The 16,013-nt window shown below is 39.1% G+C and overlaps 1 protein-coding gene across 2 annotated transcripts in view; it reads left to right on the top strand.

The window, feature by feature from the left end:
* MTM1 (myotubularin 1) overlaps positions 1 to 11,549 on the top strand; it is a 95,415-nt gene extending 83,866 nt beyond the window's left edge. For both annotated transcript variants that reach the window (XM_074278509.1, XM_074278511.1), the window contains exons 12-15: positions 1,620 to 1,712; positions 3,121 to 3,234; positions 6,142 to 6,318; positions 8,915 to 11,549. In XM_074278509.1, coding sequence (XP_074134610.1) covers positions 1,620 to 1,712; positions 3,121 to 3,234; positions 6,142 to 6,318; positions 8,915 to 9,082 — 552 coding nt within the window. In that variant the 3' untranslated portion in view covers positions 9,083 to 11,549. The remainder of the gene's footprint in view (positions 1 to 1,619; positions 1,713 to 3,120; positions 3,235 to 6,141; positions 6,319 to 8,914) is intronic.
* Positions 11,550 to 16,013: the final 4,464 nt, after the last annotated feature.

Here is a 16,013-nt window from a genome sequence, read left to right as displayed (position 1 = left end):
ATGTTACAGATGTCTATGATGGAAAAATTAGCTGTTTGAAGCATGCATTTTCTTTGTCTGTGAAGTATTAAAATTTTACATCTTTTGAAAATGCACAGCTCCTTGGATTACTAAAAAGTGTTTCTAAAACCATGTTTTGCCATTTTAAAAAGTTTTTTTAGTGTTGGAAATCTTTTGAAAGCACATTAAAGGAAAAGAGCTGCTTTCTGTAGTTTCCAAATTATGAAACTTTGTAGTTAGTTTAATTCACCAAACTTAATTTATTAAGTGCCTATTATTAGTTAGGCTCATGCTAATTTTTTAATCATCTTTTACATATATATTTTTTTTTTGATGCTTCATCTGTATCCCATAAGAGACCAAAACTTAATTGGAAAGAAAGTGGTGAAGAAATATGTTTGGTTTTTGTTTTTAAGGGCAGAGGGACATTCCTTTGTCCATGATCATAGAATTATATATCTAATTCTACTATCTGATCCAAGTCCCTTATTTTCTAGATGGAAAAAAAGTCATACTAGAGACAGGATTTAAACTCTAACCTTGTGATTCCTTATTGGATACTCTTTTCACTGACCATGCTGACCATCTGGTTCAAAGTTATACCACCTAAGCATTGGTACCTTGGTAACTGTGAAAATCATCTGAACTCTTTTCGGTTTTTTGTATTCCTAAAACATTTCTGTTAAATAACTTGTTCCTTTTTATTCACAAGTGTCCTTTACCTAAATGTAGCCCACTTAGATTCAGGTAAAAATAATAGATGTTCTTGTAATAACAACACACAAAATACTTTTATGGTACTGCAGAATATCCAGGTTTGAAATTCTTATATAGTGGAGTGCACACACTGAATTTCTAGCATTTCAAAAGCCTGGACCGCTTGCCTTTTTCTATGTCATATACCGATTTGTAAGCCTCCATAGCCATCCTCCGATCTTTTGTCATGGTGTAGAAGAATGACCATACTGGCACTGGGATGTGCTGCAGACCAGGCTGGTGGCAGGAGGATGATGCTTTTGGTCACAACAACTCTTGAATTCTAAGTGATGGGGGGGGGGGGGGCTTTGGGAGCCATATCGGCAAAGGGAGTAGCAATAACAGTGAAATAGAAATCCTGGAAGTGCCAAAGTATTTGTGTGCTGTATCTCTGATTCATAACTCAGGTGCTGCTTAAACTAAGGAAGGCAAATCAGGGTGCCAACCTGCTTCCTTGAAATTCTATTCAAATAAGTAATTTCTGTGGATATTAGGACTGCCCTTGGGTGGAATCCTGGCCATATTGAGATAGCTTCGTAATGGGTGACTCTCTTGCTGATTGGCTGTGTATGTGACCTCACAGGCCCTATGTAAGCCCACTGCAGGCAGCAGGCGCTCTCTTTAACCTGGCGCTCTTCACCCTGGCTCCCTAGCCTGGGTGGCCAAGCCAAGATGGGTAGCCAAAAGAGGTAAGGATTTTGGTAGTGAACACGTGGGTCTTCTGACCAGGTGTTCACTCGGGAACCAACAAGTCAGGGCATCAGTTAGGGCATTATGTGAGTAGGTATAATAAAGGCTTTTAAGATTAAAAAAAAAAAAAAAAAAGAAATTCTATTCAAATACCTTTCCTTGTCTCATTTCAGAGAATAGGTCATGGGGAGAAAAATTACGCTGACACTGACCGCTCTCCCATTTTTCTGCAATTCATGGATTGTGTATGGCAAATGTCTAAACAGGTACTGCACATATCAAGTTGAAGAATGTTTCATTATATAGATGTATCATTGTATCATGTAAAAGTATCATTACTCAAATACATAAAGTAGAGAGCATAAGAAAACGTGTCATAAAATGCAAGATTATGTGGGGTACTCTGGAAATGCTCTGGAATTTAGAGAAGAGAAAGGTCAGTTTGAATTAGACAAGTTTCAGCAAGTTTCTTAGTGGGGGAGGGGGGAAGGATGGGACTGGAGCAGTGTTGTTGAACGATGAATGGGATCTCAGTAGGTCAAAAAGAGGAGGGAGTAGAGTATCCCAGACAGGGGAACTGACGGACCATGATAAAAATGGTTTAGATCTGCAGGGTAGATTATAACAGGGATAGACTTCTTAGAACTGTCAGTCATCTACTTGAAATTACCCAGTGATTTTCATGGAATGTAGAAGGAAGGTTTGTAGGACAAATATCTCATCGTCAGGTACTGTGTCTGCCCCTCTAGGGTGGATGGAGGAAATAAATAGCAGTGCATCTTTTGGGAGACCAGGGCTTGATATTCTGCCATTTTGAACAAATCTATCCCAGTAAAAGACATGACAGAAGCCAAAAGTATTTGATAGGTACATGGCAAGGATTGGAAGAGGTAATGTTTGGAGTTGCCCTTTTTGGCTAATTACGGTCCTGCTGTTGTCTTTATGGTCTGATAACAGTTGAAGCAATTTTTTAGGACACAGAGTGAAAGAGGGAGGGGAAAAGAAGCATTCCCAAAGCAATCAGGATACAGACCAGCTTCCAGTATGTGACATATGTGCCTCTAGGGGGTACGAGATGTCTAAAGTCAGCCTTGCTCTGGATGGAAGGCCTTTCAGCATGCACAGCATTTGCATGTGGCGATAGTACTGTGCTCAGACTCTGGTCAAGTGTTTCCTACACGCCAGGCGCAGCACTAAACAATATACAAAGAAAAAAACAAGTAACCCAGTCTCTGTCCTTAGGGGGCTCACCAAACCTAGTGATTTTCTTGCATCTTCTCTTCAAAATAAATGCTTGTTACCCAGATGAGGAAAAACACCAGTATTGCTTTACTTGCAAATTATGTAATCCTTTAAAAAAAACCCTAAAACTTTTTGTATCTCCCACCTCAGTACTTGTTTTTTTTTTAATTGTCAGAGCCACAATGAACAACCCCCTACATTGCCTTCCCACCCCCAACATAGATGTGAATGAAGTTTCCCTGAAAGTTTTGAGATTAGTGCCAGTACTTGGGAGTCGAGAGGAGCTTTACCTGTAGACTGGCTTAAGAGTAGTTCAAATAAAAGCACCCATGGTAAAGAAAACAACCACAAAAATAGAAATGCTCATTTTATAATTGATCATTTTTAAAGTTACCTTATTTTTTGATCTGTTCTCTGTGTATGTTCTACCAGTTTCCTACAGCTTTTGAATTCAATGAACAATTCTTGGTTACCATTCTGGATAATCTGTACAGTTGTCGATTTGGTACCTTCTTATTCAACAGTGAATATGCTCGAGAAAAAGAGGTGGGTAAAGTCCAGTTCCATATGACAAACATTTCTTCATCTTCTAATACAAACTCTCTGGTTTATGTGAAGTCTGCCATGACAGTGAATGATTTGAAGGAAGCTGAAGATTCTTTTGGCTGCTTTTTGTATTTAATGCCATTTTGCCACTCACATTCAAGCTAATGCCCACAAAGAACATAGCCTTAAGGCCTATCGTGGTAGTGAAGTGCAAGCTCTGGCAAGTCAGCTTAAGTCCACAGTATTTATTAAGTGTGTTCTCTGTGCCAGGCACTGTGCTGAGCACTGGAGATACAAGGGCGAGCAGAAAGAAAAATAGTCCCTGCCTGCCTTCCAGAAGCTTGTATTCTAATGAGAGAAGAAAGCACATGATGAAAGCTTAAAGGAGGGTAGGGAGAATGAGGAGTGGAAGGAGGGAGAAAAGATCCCTGGCAGAGTCCTGAAGAGGAACGAATGCATGACTGGCATGGGCATTTTCCTTAAAATAAAGTTTTTGGGAGGAACCATCCAATCAGAGGAATGGACCACAGGGGCGTAATGTATGGATCGTGTGAGAAGTCCAAGGGTGGGGTGAACTCCAGGGTGACTTCTGGGGTATGGAAGAAAAGGTTCAGAGTCAGGCATGAAACCTGGAGAGGAAAAATCGGTACAAAATAGGTGAATCTTTAAAAAGAGACATCTTCAATTTATTATGTCCAAAATTGACTTCATTGTCTCTCCTTTAGTTTTCCCTCCCCACAACTTCCCTATTACCAGAGAGAATACCACCATCCTCCCAGTCACCCAGACTTATAGTCTCTGTGTCATTCTTCTCCTCATGCTCTCTCATCTCCCAAATGCATTTCTGTTGCCAAATTCTCTCATTTCTACCTTTCTAACATCTGTCACATCTGGCCCCTTTGCCACTCTGTGCCTCACATGTGGAACAATGGCCTTCCTGCCACAAGCAAGCTTTCCCCCACTCTAGCCCATCCTTTACTCTTCTGTCAGTGAGCTTCCAAAAGGGCAGATCTAACCTCGAAACCCACCTCCCACTTAATAAACTCTAGTGAGCTCCCTGTCACTTAAGGGCTCAAAAAGAAAATCCACTATTTGGCATTTAAAACCCTTCAAACACAACCTGCCCCCCCCTTTTGGTCTTCCTACACCTCCACCCACCGACAGCTTCTAATAGCACTCCGTGACACTGGTCTCCTTGCCGCTCCTCCCACAAGACCCCTCTCTTTTCAGCCCTGGTGTCTGGAATGTTTCCTCTCTTCATCTTTGCCTCCAGCCTTCCTTCACGGCCTAGCTACAAGCCGACCTCAGACAGGAAACCTTGCCCAATTCCCCTTAATCCCAGTGCCTCCCCTGTCTTTTTCCTATCTATCCTGTCTATCGCTTCTTTGTACAAAGCCGTTTGCATGTTGACTCGTTGGAAACACTGTCTTTTTTTGCCTTTCTTTGTATCCCCAGCACTTCTTGCAATTCCTGGCACATAGTAGGCACCTAATAAATATTTATTGGCTGCAGGAATAGAATATATGTCTTTTGTAGCTGCCCAAGAAGTAATTTTATATTTTGTATTTTTATTTATTGTTTATGTATTTTTTTCTATACTACGTTTATTTCTTAAGCTTTCTTTTCTTTCTCTCATAACTAGTATTTGGGGGCAGCTAGGTGGCGCAGTGGAAAGAGCACCAGCCCTGAAGTCAGGAGGACCTGAGTTCAAATCTGGCCCCAGACACCCTGGGCAAGTCACTTGACCCCAACAGCTCAGTAAAAAACAAACAAACAACAAAAAATAACTAGTATTTGATAGAAATAATCAATTTGGAAACTTGTTTTATAAGATAACAGACTTCTAGATTTTTAAAATGAACATTCAGTTATGTGGATGGCATTTCCAGATCCTTGGATGTTAGTTCTGTGTGGATAAACCATCCGGCAGTTAAAAAATGCCTTCCCTTTTTACACAGAAGATGAAAACTTCATTGGCTTTACAAAAACAAAAATGAATTACCTGCTTTGAACACTTTTAAGTTAGGAAATAATAGCTGTCTGATCACTTCGAAGAAAAGGACCGATCTATATGTGACCCACATTTTTGGTTAGTCCAGAAACATTTCTTCTCGGTCGCCAGGCCACTGAGCGTCTTTCTTAAGCTCCCCAAAAAGGATTCTTACCAACAATGGTGATGGGCTTCCCATGGAGCCCGGACCATTGGAGAGAGTGTTGGGCTCAGAGTTTGAAGAACTGGAAGTTCATCCTGCATAAGTCATCTCACCCTTAGGGACTTGTTTCCTCATGTAGCAAATGAGGGAGTTGCACTCAGTGACTAATAATAATAATAATAATAGCTCGTAATTGTAGAGTGCTCTAAGGTTTGTCAAGTATTTAACATGTGCAAATTGGGTTGATCCTCACGACTACCCTTTGAAGTCAGTGTTGTTTTCATCCCCATTTTATAGAAGAAGAAACTGAGATTTAGAGAGATTAAGAAACTTACCCATCGCAAGAAACTAAGTAACATTTGTAATATGGTGCTTACTGTGGACCAGGTACTGTGCTTTGTGCTTTACAGATATTCTGATCCTCACGACAGCAATGACAACACTGGGAGATAGGTACTGTTATTATCCCCCTTTTACAGATGAGAAAACAGAGGCAAAACAGGTTAAATGACTTGGCCAGGGTCACACAGTTAATAAGCACCGAGTCCTCCCGACTTCCAACCCTGACTCTCATCGGCTTGGCCGTGCCAACTCCTGCCTCTAATTGTGTTTCTGTGAGCTTTGCTATCTTCCTTGCAATTAAGAGAGGTCCAGATGGATCACCCCTCTAGAAACAAGCGCAGCCTGAGATGCTGCTCACCTGTTGGGATGTCTCTGTTCTCACCCAGGCTTTCTGGTTTTCTTCTTTCTACAGAAAGTCACGATGAAAACTCTATCTTTATGGTCAATGATAAACAGTGATAAAGGAAAGTACAGAAACCCTTTTTATACTAAGGAATTGAACCGAGCTTTATACCCAGTTGCCAGCATGCGCCATTTGGAGCTCTGGGTGAATTATTATATCAGATGGAACACCAGGATGAGGCAACAGGTAAGTGAAGTGAAATTATTACCAAGGCAGTGACGTTTTAGATCAGTAATTCTTTTCCATCTTAGATCATGCTGCTGGGAATGTTTTTGAATCTCATGACCAAAACTCCCAAGCCCAAAAGAGGTACTTGGAAGTGAGTTCTCCTTTGTTGGAGTTTATTTAGATTAGTAGCTTCAATACATTTAAAAGCCAACCTAGACACTATGATATTTTATGAACTTCCTACCATCGACAGAAGTTTGGAAGTTGCTGAATTGTGTTTGTACAGTAACTTCCTTTAGCATCATAAAATTGACAGCTGTCACTTAGACAATACTACATTGCTGTACCTTAGAGGCCAAAATGAGAAAATGAAATAGTCCCTTTCCCCATTCAGGTCTTGCTATATCAACATGAGAATTATTTCTTTTTATCAGGGTCCTTCACTCCAGAAGGATAACTGACTGGTTATTGAACCGCAAGGCTTCTTTGGCCACTTACCGACCATAATTAAAAGCTGTGTGTGTGTGTGTGTGTGTGTGTGTGTGTGTGTGTGTGTGTGTGTGTGTGTGTGTGTGTGTGTGTGTGTGTGTGTGTTTGTTTAGTGAAAAGCCCTGCATCTCATTTTGAGCCCATGGAACCTACCATTTACTAAACAGCCTGGTATCCCTTCACTTAGCTATTTGGTCTGAGCATTACAAGTACTTGGTATTCTTCTGCTTAATTTTTTCCCTGAAGTTTTGGTGGGGAGATTTAGGAACATGCTGTCTCCAACAGCCCAACCTTTACAATCCAGCCTTTGGGAAGAAACATGCTTTTATTGAGACAGGAGTTTTTGGGCACCAGCAGATTCCCTTTTCTGTGTGCTGTCTCCTATATTGTTTCTCCCATTCAGGCAGCTGGTAAGATGCCAGTCAGGGTCCTGTTTTCTCTCATCGGTATGTTGCCAGTTTCAAGCTGGCACTTGTGCTTTAAGGTCTCTGATGCTTGCATGAAAAAGGCTCCTGCTGCTTAGTGATGTGTATTCTTTTGGGAAGCATGAGATTCCCGGGTCCAAGAACATTGGCTGGCTGAATCTGTGATTTCAGAAGCACATGGAGAGAATTTACTTAGCAAGAGTTTGTGTTTCCAATAGCAAATAAAGAAGGAAATACTTTTCCAGTGTTACCGGATTTTTTAATTTAACTGCAATTACGGAAAATGTTTTCCTTAATAATACCCCATAGCTACAACACTGCACTTGTCTCATAAAATCTGGCTTCCCTCTGTTTATTTTGACCTTTTTTGCCACCAGCAATTAGAAGTAATAGGTCAGTGCTTTCTGAAGAGATTGTCGGCTGCCTTTTCATTTGGGCAATAAGAAGGTCTCCTTGAAAATCAGAGGAATTAAAATCAACTCATTTGTGACCAGATAAAGGGAGAAATAATCAATGAAGAATTGCATTTGAAAACCCATCTTGAAAAGGACAAGTAGAATCTATTTCCTTTATAGCCACATAAGCTCAGAGTAATTGAAGACTTGATGTAATTGAGCTTGGATGGATAGCCATGTTCTTCATTTGGAAGACAACAGAGGAATAAAAGAAGTCAATCATCTGGATGATTTACCACAATGGGGCGCATCCTCATAGCTTTACATCCAGGAGCTCGTGCCTGGGCTTTTTTCATAGGATTTGTTGAGATCAAAAGACCTTAAAATTTAATTGTAACGCAGTTTTGCACTGCACTTAGGGATTAGTCGGGAAGCCAAGTAGTCAGCAAGCTGTGATCTAGCTGATAAACAGACAAGGATGGAGCACCTAAAGGGTGCATGGTGTGTGGCCAAAGGTCACGATATTTAGATGGAGGAAAACATCTAAATAGATGCTCCATGGCGGTGGATCTCAAAGTACTGGAGTCTGGGAACCACTGTAACATGATCAGTAGCTCTTTAGTGCCTCGGCTTTTCTTTAACCCCCTAAAACAATTGAAAATCAAAAAACCCGGACAGAATTCCCAAATAGACTGGTGGTGTTTTTGGTAGAGCCCCAGTACACTTTTTCAGTTTTCTCATTAACTAGAAGCAGAATATTCCCAATAGAATCAAAAATAGCCATTTTATCATATTAGGAGCGTCAGCGCTATGATGGACTAGCCTCTCGCCCCTCACCCCTCACCTCACACCTCTTGATGTTCTTTATCCCTCACCCCCTGCCTTCACCTCTGCCCTGCCCCTTGCCTTTAGTTTGCCAGTGATTCTCACACTGTCCTTTGACTGCTTTGGACACAATTTTTTTGGGTGGGCATGGTTTGGACCTGATTAGTTCAAGAAAAAGACAAAACAATCCAGCAGATAGTAGCAAGCTGAACAGCATGGGATTGAGTCGTGTTTAATTACTAGAAAAATTAAAAGGAAAACATATGGACATACATCAGTGTGCTGTTGTCTGCTGGCTGAACTCATAATGGGTATCTTCAGAATTTGAAGTGAATGGGGACAAACAGATTGAGAAATGGAATTTTGCTATTTGATCATCTTTGTTGAAATGTATCGATCTCAAGGCAAATTCAGTTAATCAAGTGTCATTTTGCAGTATGGTCAAAATAAAGAGTGGCCCTTTTGTGTGTGTCTCTCCAGCAGCCAAACCCAGTGGAGCAGCGTTACATGGAGCTTTTGGCGTTACGGGATGAATATGTGAAGAGGCTGGAAGAAATGAAAATGACCAATTCTGCCAAGCTCCCCAGCTCCTCGGCTTCCTCTTCGGCCACCTCGCAAATGATGCCCCACGTCCAAACTCCCTTTTAAAGGGAGAACCCCCGCGCTAGTTTAGATCTCCCATCCTAAAAGAGGAATTTTTGAATGCTTCCGATTTGCACATTTTTCTTAGGGTTTTGTTTTTTCTTTCTTTCTTTCTTTCTTTCTTTCTTTCTTTCTTTCTTTCTTTCTTTCTTTCTTTCTTTCTTTCTTTCTTTCTTTCTTTCGAGCGCATCCACATAGAGCTTGAACTAGCGCAGTCCTAACCTCTTAAACATGTGCCTTTCATAGTCTACCATTGGAGGGAGGTGCAGCGTTCTCGCAGCCATCGGAATGCTAGGAAGAGTTTTGAGAAAAAAAAAGTAATGCAATTAGTTTTTTTAATTGTTTATATTAACATAACTGTAGTTTACATCTTAAATGCTATGGATACAATCTACTTTATGTATTTAAACAAAGCTTCAGTGTTTTGAATTAGAGGTTAAAAAGTTAGAAATAGATTTTTTTTCTGAATTTATTCTAACAGTTTGTATTACTTTACATTGTCTAAAATGCAACCAGATATAAAAGATGCTAGTGTTAATGCCAATATAAAACTCAAACTTGCTTAGTGTAGGTCTCCAGAAGTAAGATGTTTTAAATAATGGCCAAATTCTTTACCATTGCAAATGATGCATTTAGGAAAAGTTATTGTAGGTGAGAGTTTTTCCTCATTTTGGAAATGAAACTTTGTCTTTGACATATTTAAATTCACCCCATGGCAAACTTATGGAAGGATGGAGAAAAAAGTCGCATGGTCTGGGCAAGTATGGATGTGGCAGGAGCTGCATTGTTGGGAGGAACAACCCCATCAGTGCCATTCCAGGTCCAATTGGGTATATTTAAGAGAGGTTTATTTTTTCCAAGAAAACATCTTTCTGGTAGGCCTCAGTTAAATATGAGAAAACACTTATAATAAGCTTTCCAAGCATTTTAAAAATATCTTCTGTTCGAGAAGTTGTCTAAATAGGGACTGGTTTTCAATTTGGAACAAAACCTCTTTATAGCCTCGTTGTAAATGTCACCGCTGTGCTGCTCTTGTCAATATTTTCTGAAAATCTGTGCCTGGCCAGAGCAGCCTGCATAGGAACCAAAGTTTTGATCGAGCATCTCTCCTGTGGGTTTTTGCTGCATTGTAAATCTAAGGTGACTCTCCATGGGTACATTTTATGTGAGGATGTGTGTCCTTCTTGAGAGGATTGTGAGAACTTTCAGTTTAAATGGTTTTTCCAGCGATGACATAAAACTGATTCTACAATCTCTTACTTGAAGCATTTGGCAATTTTGCTTTTTTTTGGGTATGCCTTTCAGTGCTATTAAATGCAATTTAAGAAGCACAAACCTTTCTCTTTGCTATTTGAACTAATTCATATGGTAAACCTATTTTGGGAAGCATTTAGGCTATTCAGATACATTCAATATGTTTTACAGTAATTTGTAAAGAACTATTTATAGCTGATGTGATTATATTTTCAAGTAGTTATCTAAGCAAGAAGAAACTTATCTTTGTAAATTATTGTATAGGCCGTAGCTGTATGGGTCTACCAAATAAGCCATTCAGAGTGCAGTGGTGTAATATACACATAATGTAAGTATAGAAACGGCTTTCGACTTGATCACGCTTTTTTCTTTTTTAAACACTGTAACACTGTAAATAGTTCATGCGTTGCATTTTAACCACACGTTTTAGTCCCATAAAAATTAAGCATTATTAGCTTAATAGGACTTTGGGATGTGTTATAAAAACTTTTTCACTGCAATAATAATTGAACACCTGCTATGATCAATGTATTGTACTAAAAAGATTGCACTATATTTTCAGGGAAGTAACTATTTGTATTATGTTCTAAATTCCCAGGATTTCTACCTATAATTTCCTCTTTCTATGTTTTGTATGCTTTTCATTGTATTTCAGTAGCAGTGTTCTGAGGTTCTTCAAAAGCTCTCTAAGTATTAGTTAACGGGCATTTAAGTAAGTGCATTAATTCAGTGAGCAAGGAGACTCAAATATGTTTTCTGCTTGAGCGACTTCTGCATATGTAACTTTATAATACAGATTTGAAAGCATAATTGCCTTTACTCTGGATTTTGTTTTTAAAGTTCTATGATGGAGATAGAGAGCGAAGCTTCATGGGGAAAAGAACAGTAAATTGTATGAGAGAAATTATAAAGCTGAATATGATTGTTTTATTTAGTCAATACTTTATGAGAATAAACTCAACCAGAGTGAAACTCGTTAAGGCAAGACTTGCAACTAATGGTCTTGCAGTTTTGTGACATTAAGCAGATCCCCTTAAGACATCCAGAAGCCAGATGAGATTGCATCCTTTCTTTTGATGAAGTAATTCATTCCAAGACTGCCTGGAAAAACTTGTTCATTTGGATCATGCATCAGAAAGCAAAAATGTAATGGGTTAAATTTTCATTTGTCTTTAAAGTGAAATTGGCTATCATTCAATAAAAGGCTATGAAAATCCAATGTTTTGTGTTCTTTTAAAGCTATGAGCATCTTCAAATACCCTCTGAATGGCAGCACAGTCTGTATGCATCTATGAAACTCCTTTTGTCTATATGCCATTTTAACGCTTCAGTCGGGATTTTTTTATTTCACCGTTTTTGTTTCACCATTTTAAATTATATAGATAACTTCAAATAGTTTTCTGTAATCTAACAGTTATTTCTCTGCTGTATCTTTTTATAAGACAATTAACTGTACTTAGCAGTAGCATGAATATTCACCTAAATTCTTATTTTCATAGACATCTTCATTTTAAAAGGTGATACTTAAAGTAAGCAGAATCTTTGGAATCTCCAATCTAATTCCTTTCCTTTTTATATTTGAGAAGTAGAGAGTGTGGTGGAGTTTAAAAAAAAAAAAAAGTGCTAGATTTAGTGACCTGGGTTCAAGTTTCTGTTCTGCTTATTATGGGATTTGGGGAAAGTTTCTCCACCCCCTCCTGGGAGTTAACACTCACTCATCTCAATGACCTTTCCATTCCTAAAATTTGAAGATCAAGACAATGTATAATTAGAACAGTTGCTTTATCAATTTCTCCCTTTTAGTACTTACACTTTGGGCCAAGTCTCTTTCCTTTCTGTATCTTTTTGTTCATTATTGAAACTTTCTAAGAATATGAATGGCAGGAGTTCTCTTTACTCGGGAGTTCCCCTGTAATACTAAAATAAAGATCCAGACTTCCTCCCTTCCTGAGAGAGTATCATAGAGATGTCATTGGAATTGGAGCTGGAGTTGGAAAGAGACGAGTATCAGAGATGTTAAGCATCTCACAAAATAGAATATGGTGAAAGAGGGGAATTGGAACCCAGATGCTTTGACTTTGGAAATCCAGTGTTTTTCCCCCGTAAATATTGATATTGCTCTCCTCTACCTGCCACTCCCCTAATTTTGAATGTTATCTGTTTCTTGAATGTTTTGAAGGCAGAGGATTTTATTTGCTCACTGATAGCACATAGAAAAGTCCTCAACATTTATTTTTAAGCATATTGCAGAATTATAAAGCACATCATGATGATCTCTTTTAGTTTGATGGTTTGGTTTGATGGTTTTTTTCCATGTAGACATGAGATCCTTTTTGTGGTTCCTTTTTCTATATCATTCTGGTCGATGATACAGGCACTTCGATGAACATGTTAGCAAAATGATGCCATGAAAAAGTGGTCCTGTAGAAAGAAAAAATCTTGAAATTATGAGAATATGATAGTGAAATCAGGTAGAAAGAAAAGAGTGAAAATGTTGTCTAAAGTTGGGAATCTTAAACTGCCTAATCATGAATGCATATTGAGTGGGAAATGACTAAAAGATTGAAGAAGATTTCTTCCACTGAGTTTTTTAAGTTTGTAATGGCATGGCAGTGTGAAGAGATGGCTGTATTTAGAGTCAAGAGCCCTGGATTCGAATCCTGTCTCAGATGCTTCTGAGCTAGGGAACTCTGGAGAAGTCCCTTAATCTCGACCCCAGTTGCCTCCTCTGTAAAATGAGGGGTTGGACTCAGTAGCCTCCATGGTCCTTTCCATTTCTAAGTCTGGGACAGATACTGTTATCTCTTAGACAAAATGCCCCTCTTGTAAATAGACCATCGAGTTCCTCTGTGGTTTTTTGTCCAGACAAGCATATCATGTGGTCATGCAGGGGGTCTTCACTATGTGTCCCTTTCTGATAACAATGATAATGGTGTGAGATATAAAAGAAAAAGAGGAAATAATGGGAATAGGAATGCTCCAATAATGTTCGAGAATAATAATAGAATAGGTCCTTGTCCCAGAACCATTCCTATCTGAATTCTACCCCAAAAAGGTGAGAACATGATGATTAATAACAGCAATAGCTAAGAGTTATATAGGATTTTAATGATTGCAAAGCACTTTACTTCTCTTTTTATTTTGATCTTCACAACTCTATTATCCCCCTTTTAAAGATGAGGAAACAGGCCCAGAACTGGAAGCACAGCTGTCTTGACTCCAAGGCTAGTTTTCTGGCCTCTTTCTTAGGAGTACAGCCTGGAGTAGCAGATAAATGAATATTGGCTGATTATCAAATCAATAGCCTTTCTGGCTGGTGGAGATTTTGCTAATTTGTGCAGTACAAAAACAAGGCCACAAGATGGTGCTTGCCTCAGTGAAAGTGTAGCTTGCTGAGTAAGGGAAGGACTGACAGGAACAGGATTTCTTGTCTTCATTGATGTAATCTAAAGAACTTATTTTTAAATTTCAAGACCCACAGAGACTTGGGGGAGAGGGGAATCTAAATATATGTATTTATTTTTATTTTACAAAGGGTCGTTTTGGGTTGGGTTTTTTGTTTGTTTGTTTGTTTGTTTGTTTTTTAACTTTAATTGAACCTTATTACAAAGTTGTTCAATGAAATCTTTCTTTCTGGAGCCAGGGTTCTTAACCTGGGGTGTAGGGCCTTCCTAGATTGTGGTACCTAATGCTGAACACTCTTCCACATATGGTCTGTGTAGGGCACAATCCATCGGGACTATCACCTCCCATGTTCTGGATCCCATGCCTCTCAACAAGCATGGAGCGTCTACTGTGTCCAACGCATTTTGTTAGGTATTGGAGAAAGACAAAAAGAAAATGATCCCTGCCCCCAGTTAATTCACATTTTAGCAGGAATATAAAATACATAAAGAATCAAAAGTATTATTAAGAGGGAGAGGACACTAGTCTCATAGAATTAGGGAAGATATGATACCAGGAGGTGATACCTGAATTGAGCTCAGGCATGAGGATTTGTGATTTCTTGGTAATTAGCTATTATTTTGGATATGAAAGACGGATCACTTCTAAGATTTAATAGACAAAAATTCATCACTCACTGAGACCAACCTGGCAGTGAACTTTTCAGGACCTGCTAGAACTTGTACTTCCTGGTTACCTCCAAGCCACAAGGCTTGTGGGCTCCAACAAAAGACCAAGTGGCTATAAGTCACCTCTGAATAGAAGGCTCCCTGGCATCTTGCCCCTGGTAACTTTGTATGCTTGCATCCTATGGGAACCGGAATTTCTCCCTTTCTGACTGTGGCCCTGGAAACTCTTTTGCTTCTCTACTAGCATCCCTCTTTTATGTAGTGTCTTCATAACACAGCTATCTCTTACAATTCAAGGCCATTAGGGCAGTGAGGTGGTACGATGAGTGGAATGCACCAGGCCAGGAATCAGAAAGACCAGCATTCAAACTTGACCTCTAATACTAGCTGTGTGACCCTGGGTAAGCCACTAACCTCTACCTGCATAAACCTGAAGAAGGAAATGGCAAACCACTCCATATCTTTGCCAAGTAAACCCCATGGACAATATAAAAATGATGAAAGGTACAACACTAGAAGATGGGGCATGAAGAATCGGACATGACTGAACCATAACAACAACGTATGTATAGATACAGGTATCAAAGTGGACAAATTGGAAGCAAGGTCTCATTTAATTAAGCCTGAGTCACACTGAGTAGACTTTTATAGTTGCTTCTTTCTACCTGTGTTACTGTCCCCAGTCTACATAACTGAGTCTTACTTAAATGACTTGTTAAGGGCATTTCTTGAGAGAAGAGTAAAAGTCAAAGAAAGACAGAGCACCCTCCTACCACCAAACCAGAAGTGCAGAGTAGAAGGGCATGTAAAGGGTTGGGAAGTGGGGAAGAGGGTGGCTCAGAAGAGGAATACGTGCTAAAAACAGCTATTCCCTTTCTTTAAAATTTTTTTAATGTGGAAGAAATGGAGAAAATAACTTCTGCTCCTGAGTTTTCACAGTTCTTCTAAGCTTTCTAAATATGTCAAACATAATTTTATGAGTAAATTATCACAAATATTCATTGAGTGTCTCTTACATTGTAAGGTCAGAGCAGCAATATGGTACGGTTCAGTAATGTTAAATTCAGATAGAAACAGGGCCGCTAATTAGTACATAAGGACTCCTGTAGGCCACATGTTGACTTAGTTTTTAAATGTTATTTAAATATTTTTGTATTTTAACAATTTCCCAATTATATTTTAATGTGGTTTTGTCTGACACTGTTGCACCTGGCCTGTTTTACATTTCTGATGTAGTTGATAAAGGACAAGCTGGGTCACGGAAATCTTCCTTTAAATCCTGTCTCATTAATCTACTTATCTGGTGCCATACCAATCCCAAGAAATTATTTTACAGAGCTAGAAAAAATAATAACAAAGTTCACCTGAAAGAACAAAAGGTCAAGAATTTCAAGGTAATTAATGAAAAAAATGCAAACGAAAGTGACCTAGCTGTGCCAGACCTAAAACTGTATTATAAAGCAGCAGTCATCAAATCCATTTGGTATTGGCTAAGAAATAGAGTAGTCAATTGGTGGAATAGGTTAGGTTCACAGGACAAAATAATCAATGACCATAGTAATCTACTGTTGGACAAATCCATAGACCTCAGCTTTTGGGATAAGAACTCA

Source organism: Sminthopsis crassicaudata, chromosome X (assembly GCF_048593235.1).
Source record: "Sminthopsis crassicaudata isolate SCR6 chromosome X, ASM4859323v1, whole genome shotgun sequence".
NCBI classification, from domain to species: Eukaryota; Metazoa; Chordata; class Mammalia; order Dasyuromorphia; family Dasyuridae; genus Sminthopsis; species Sminthopsis crassicaudata.
This window is presented reverse-complemented; position numbering and strand designations above follow the sequence as displayed.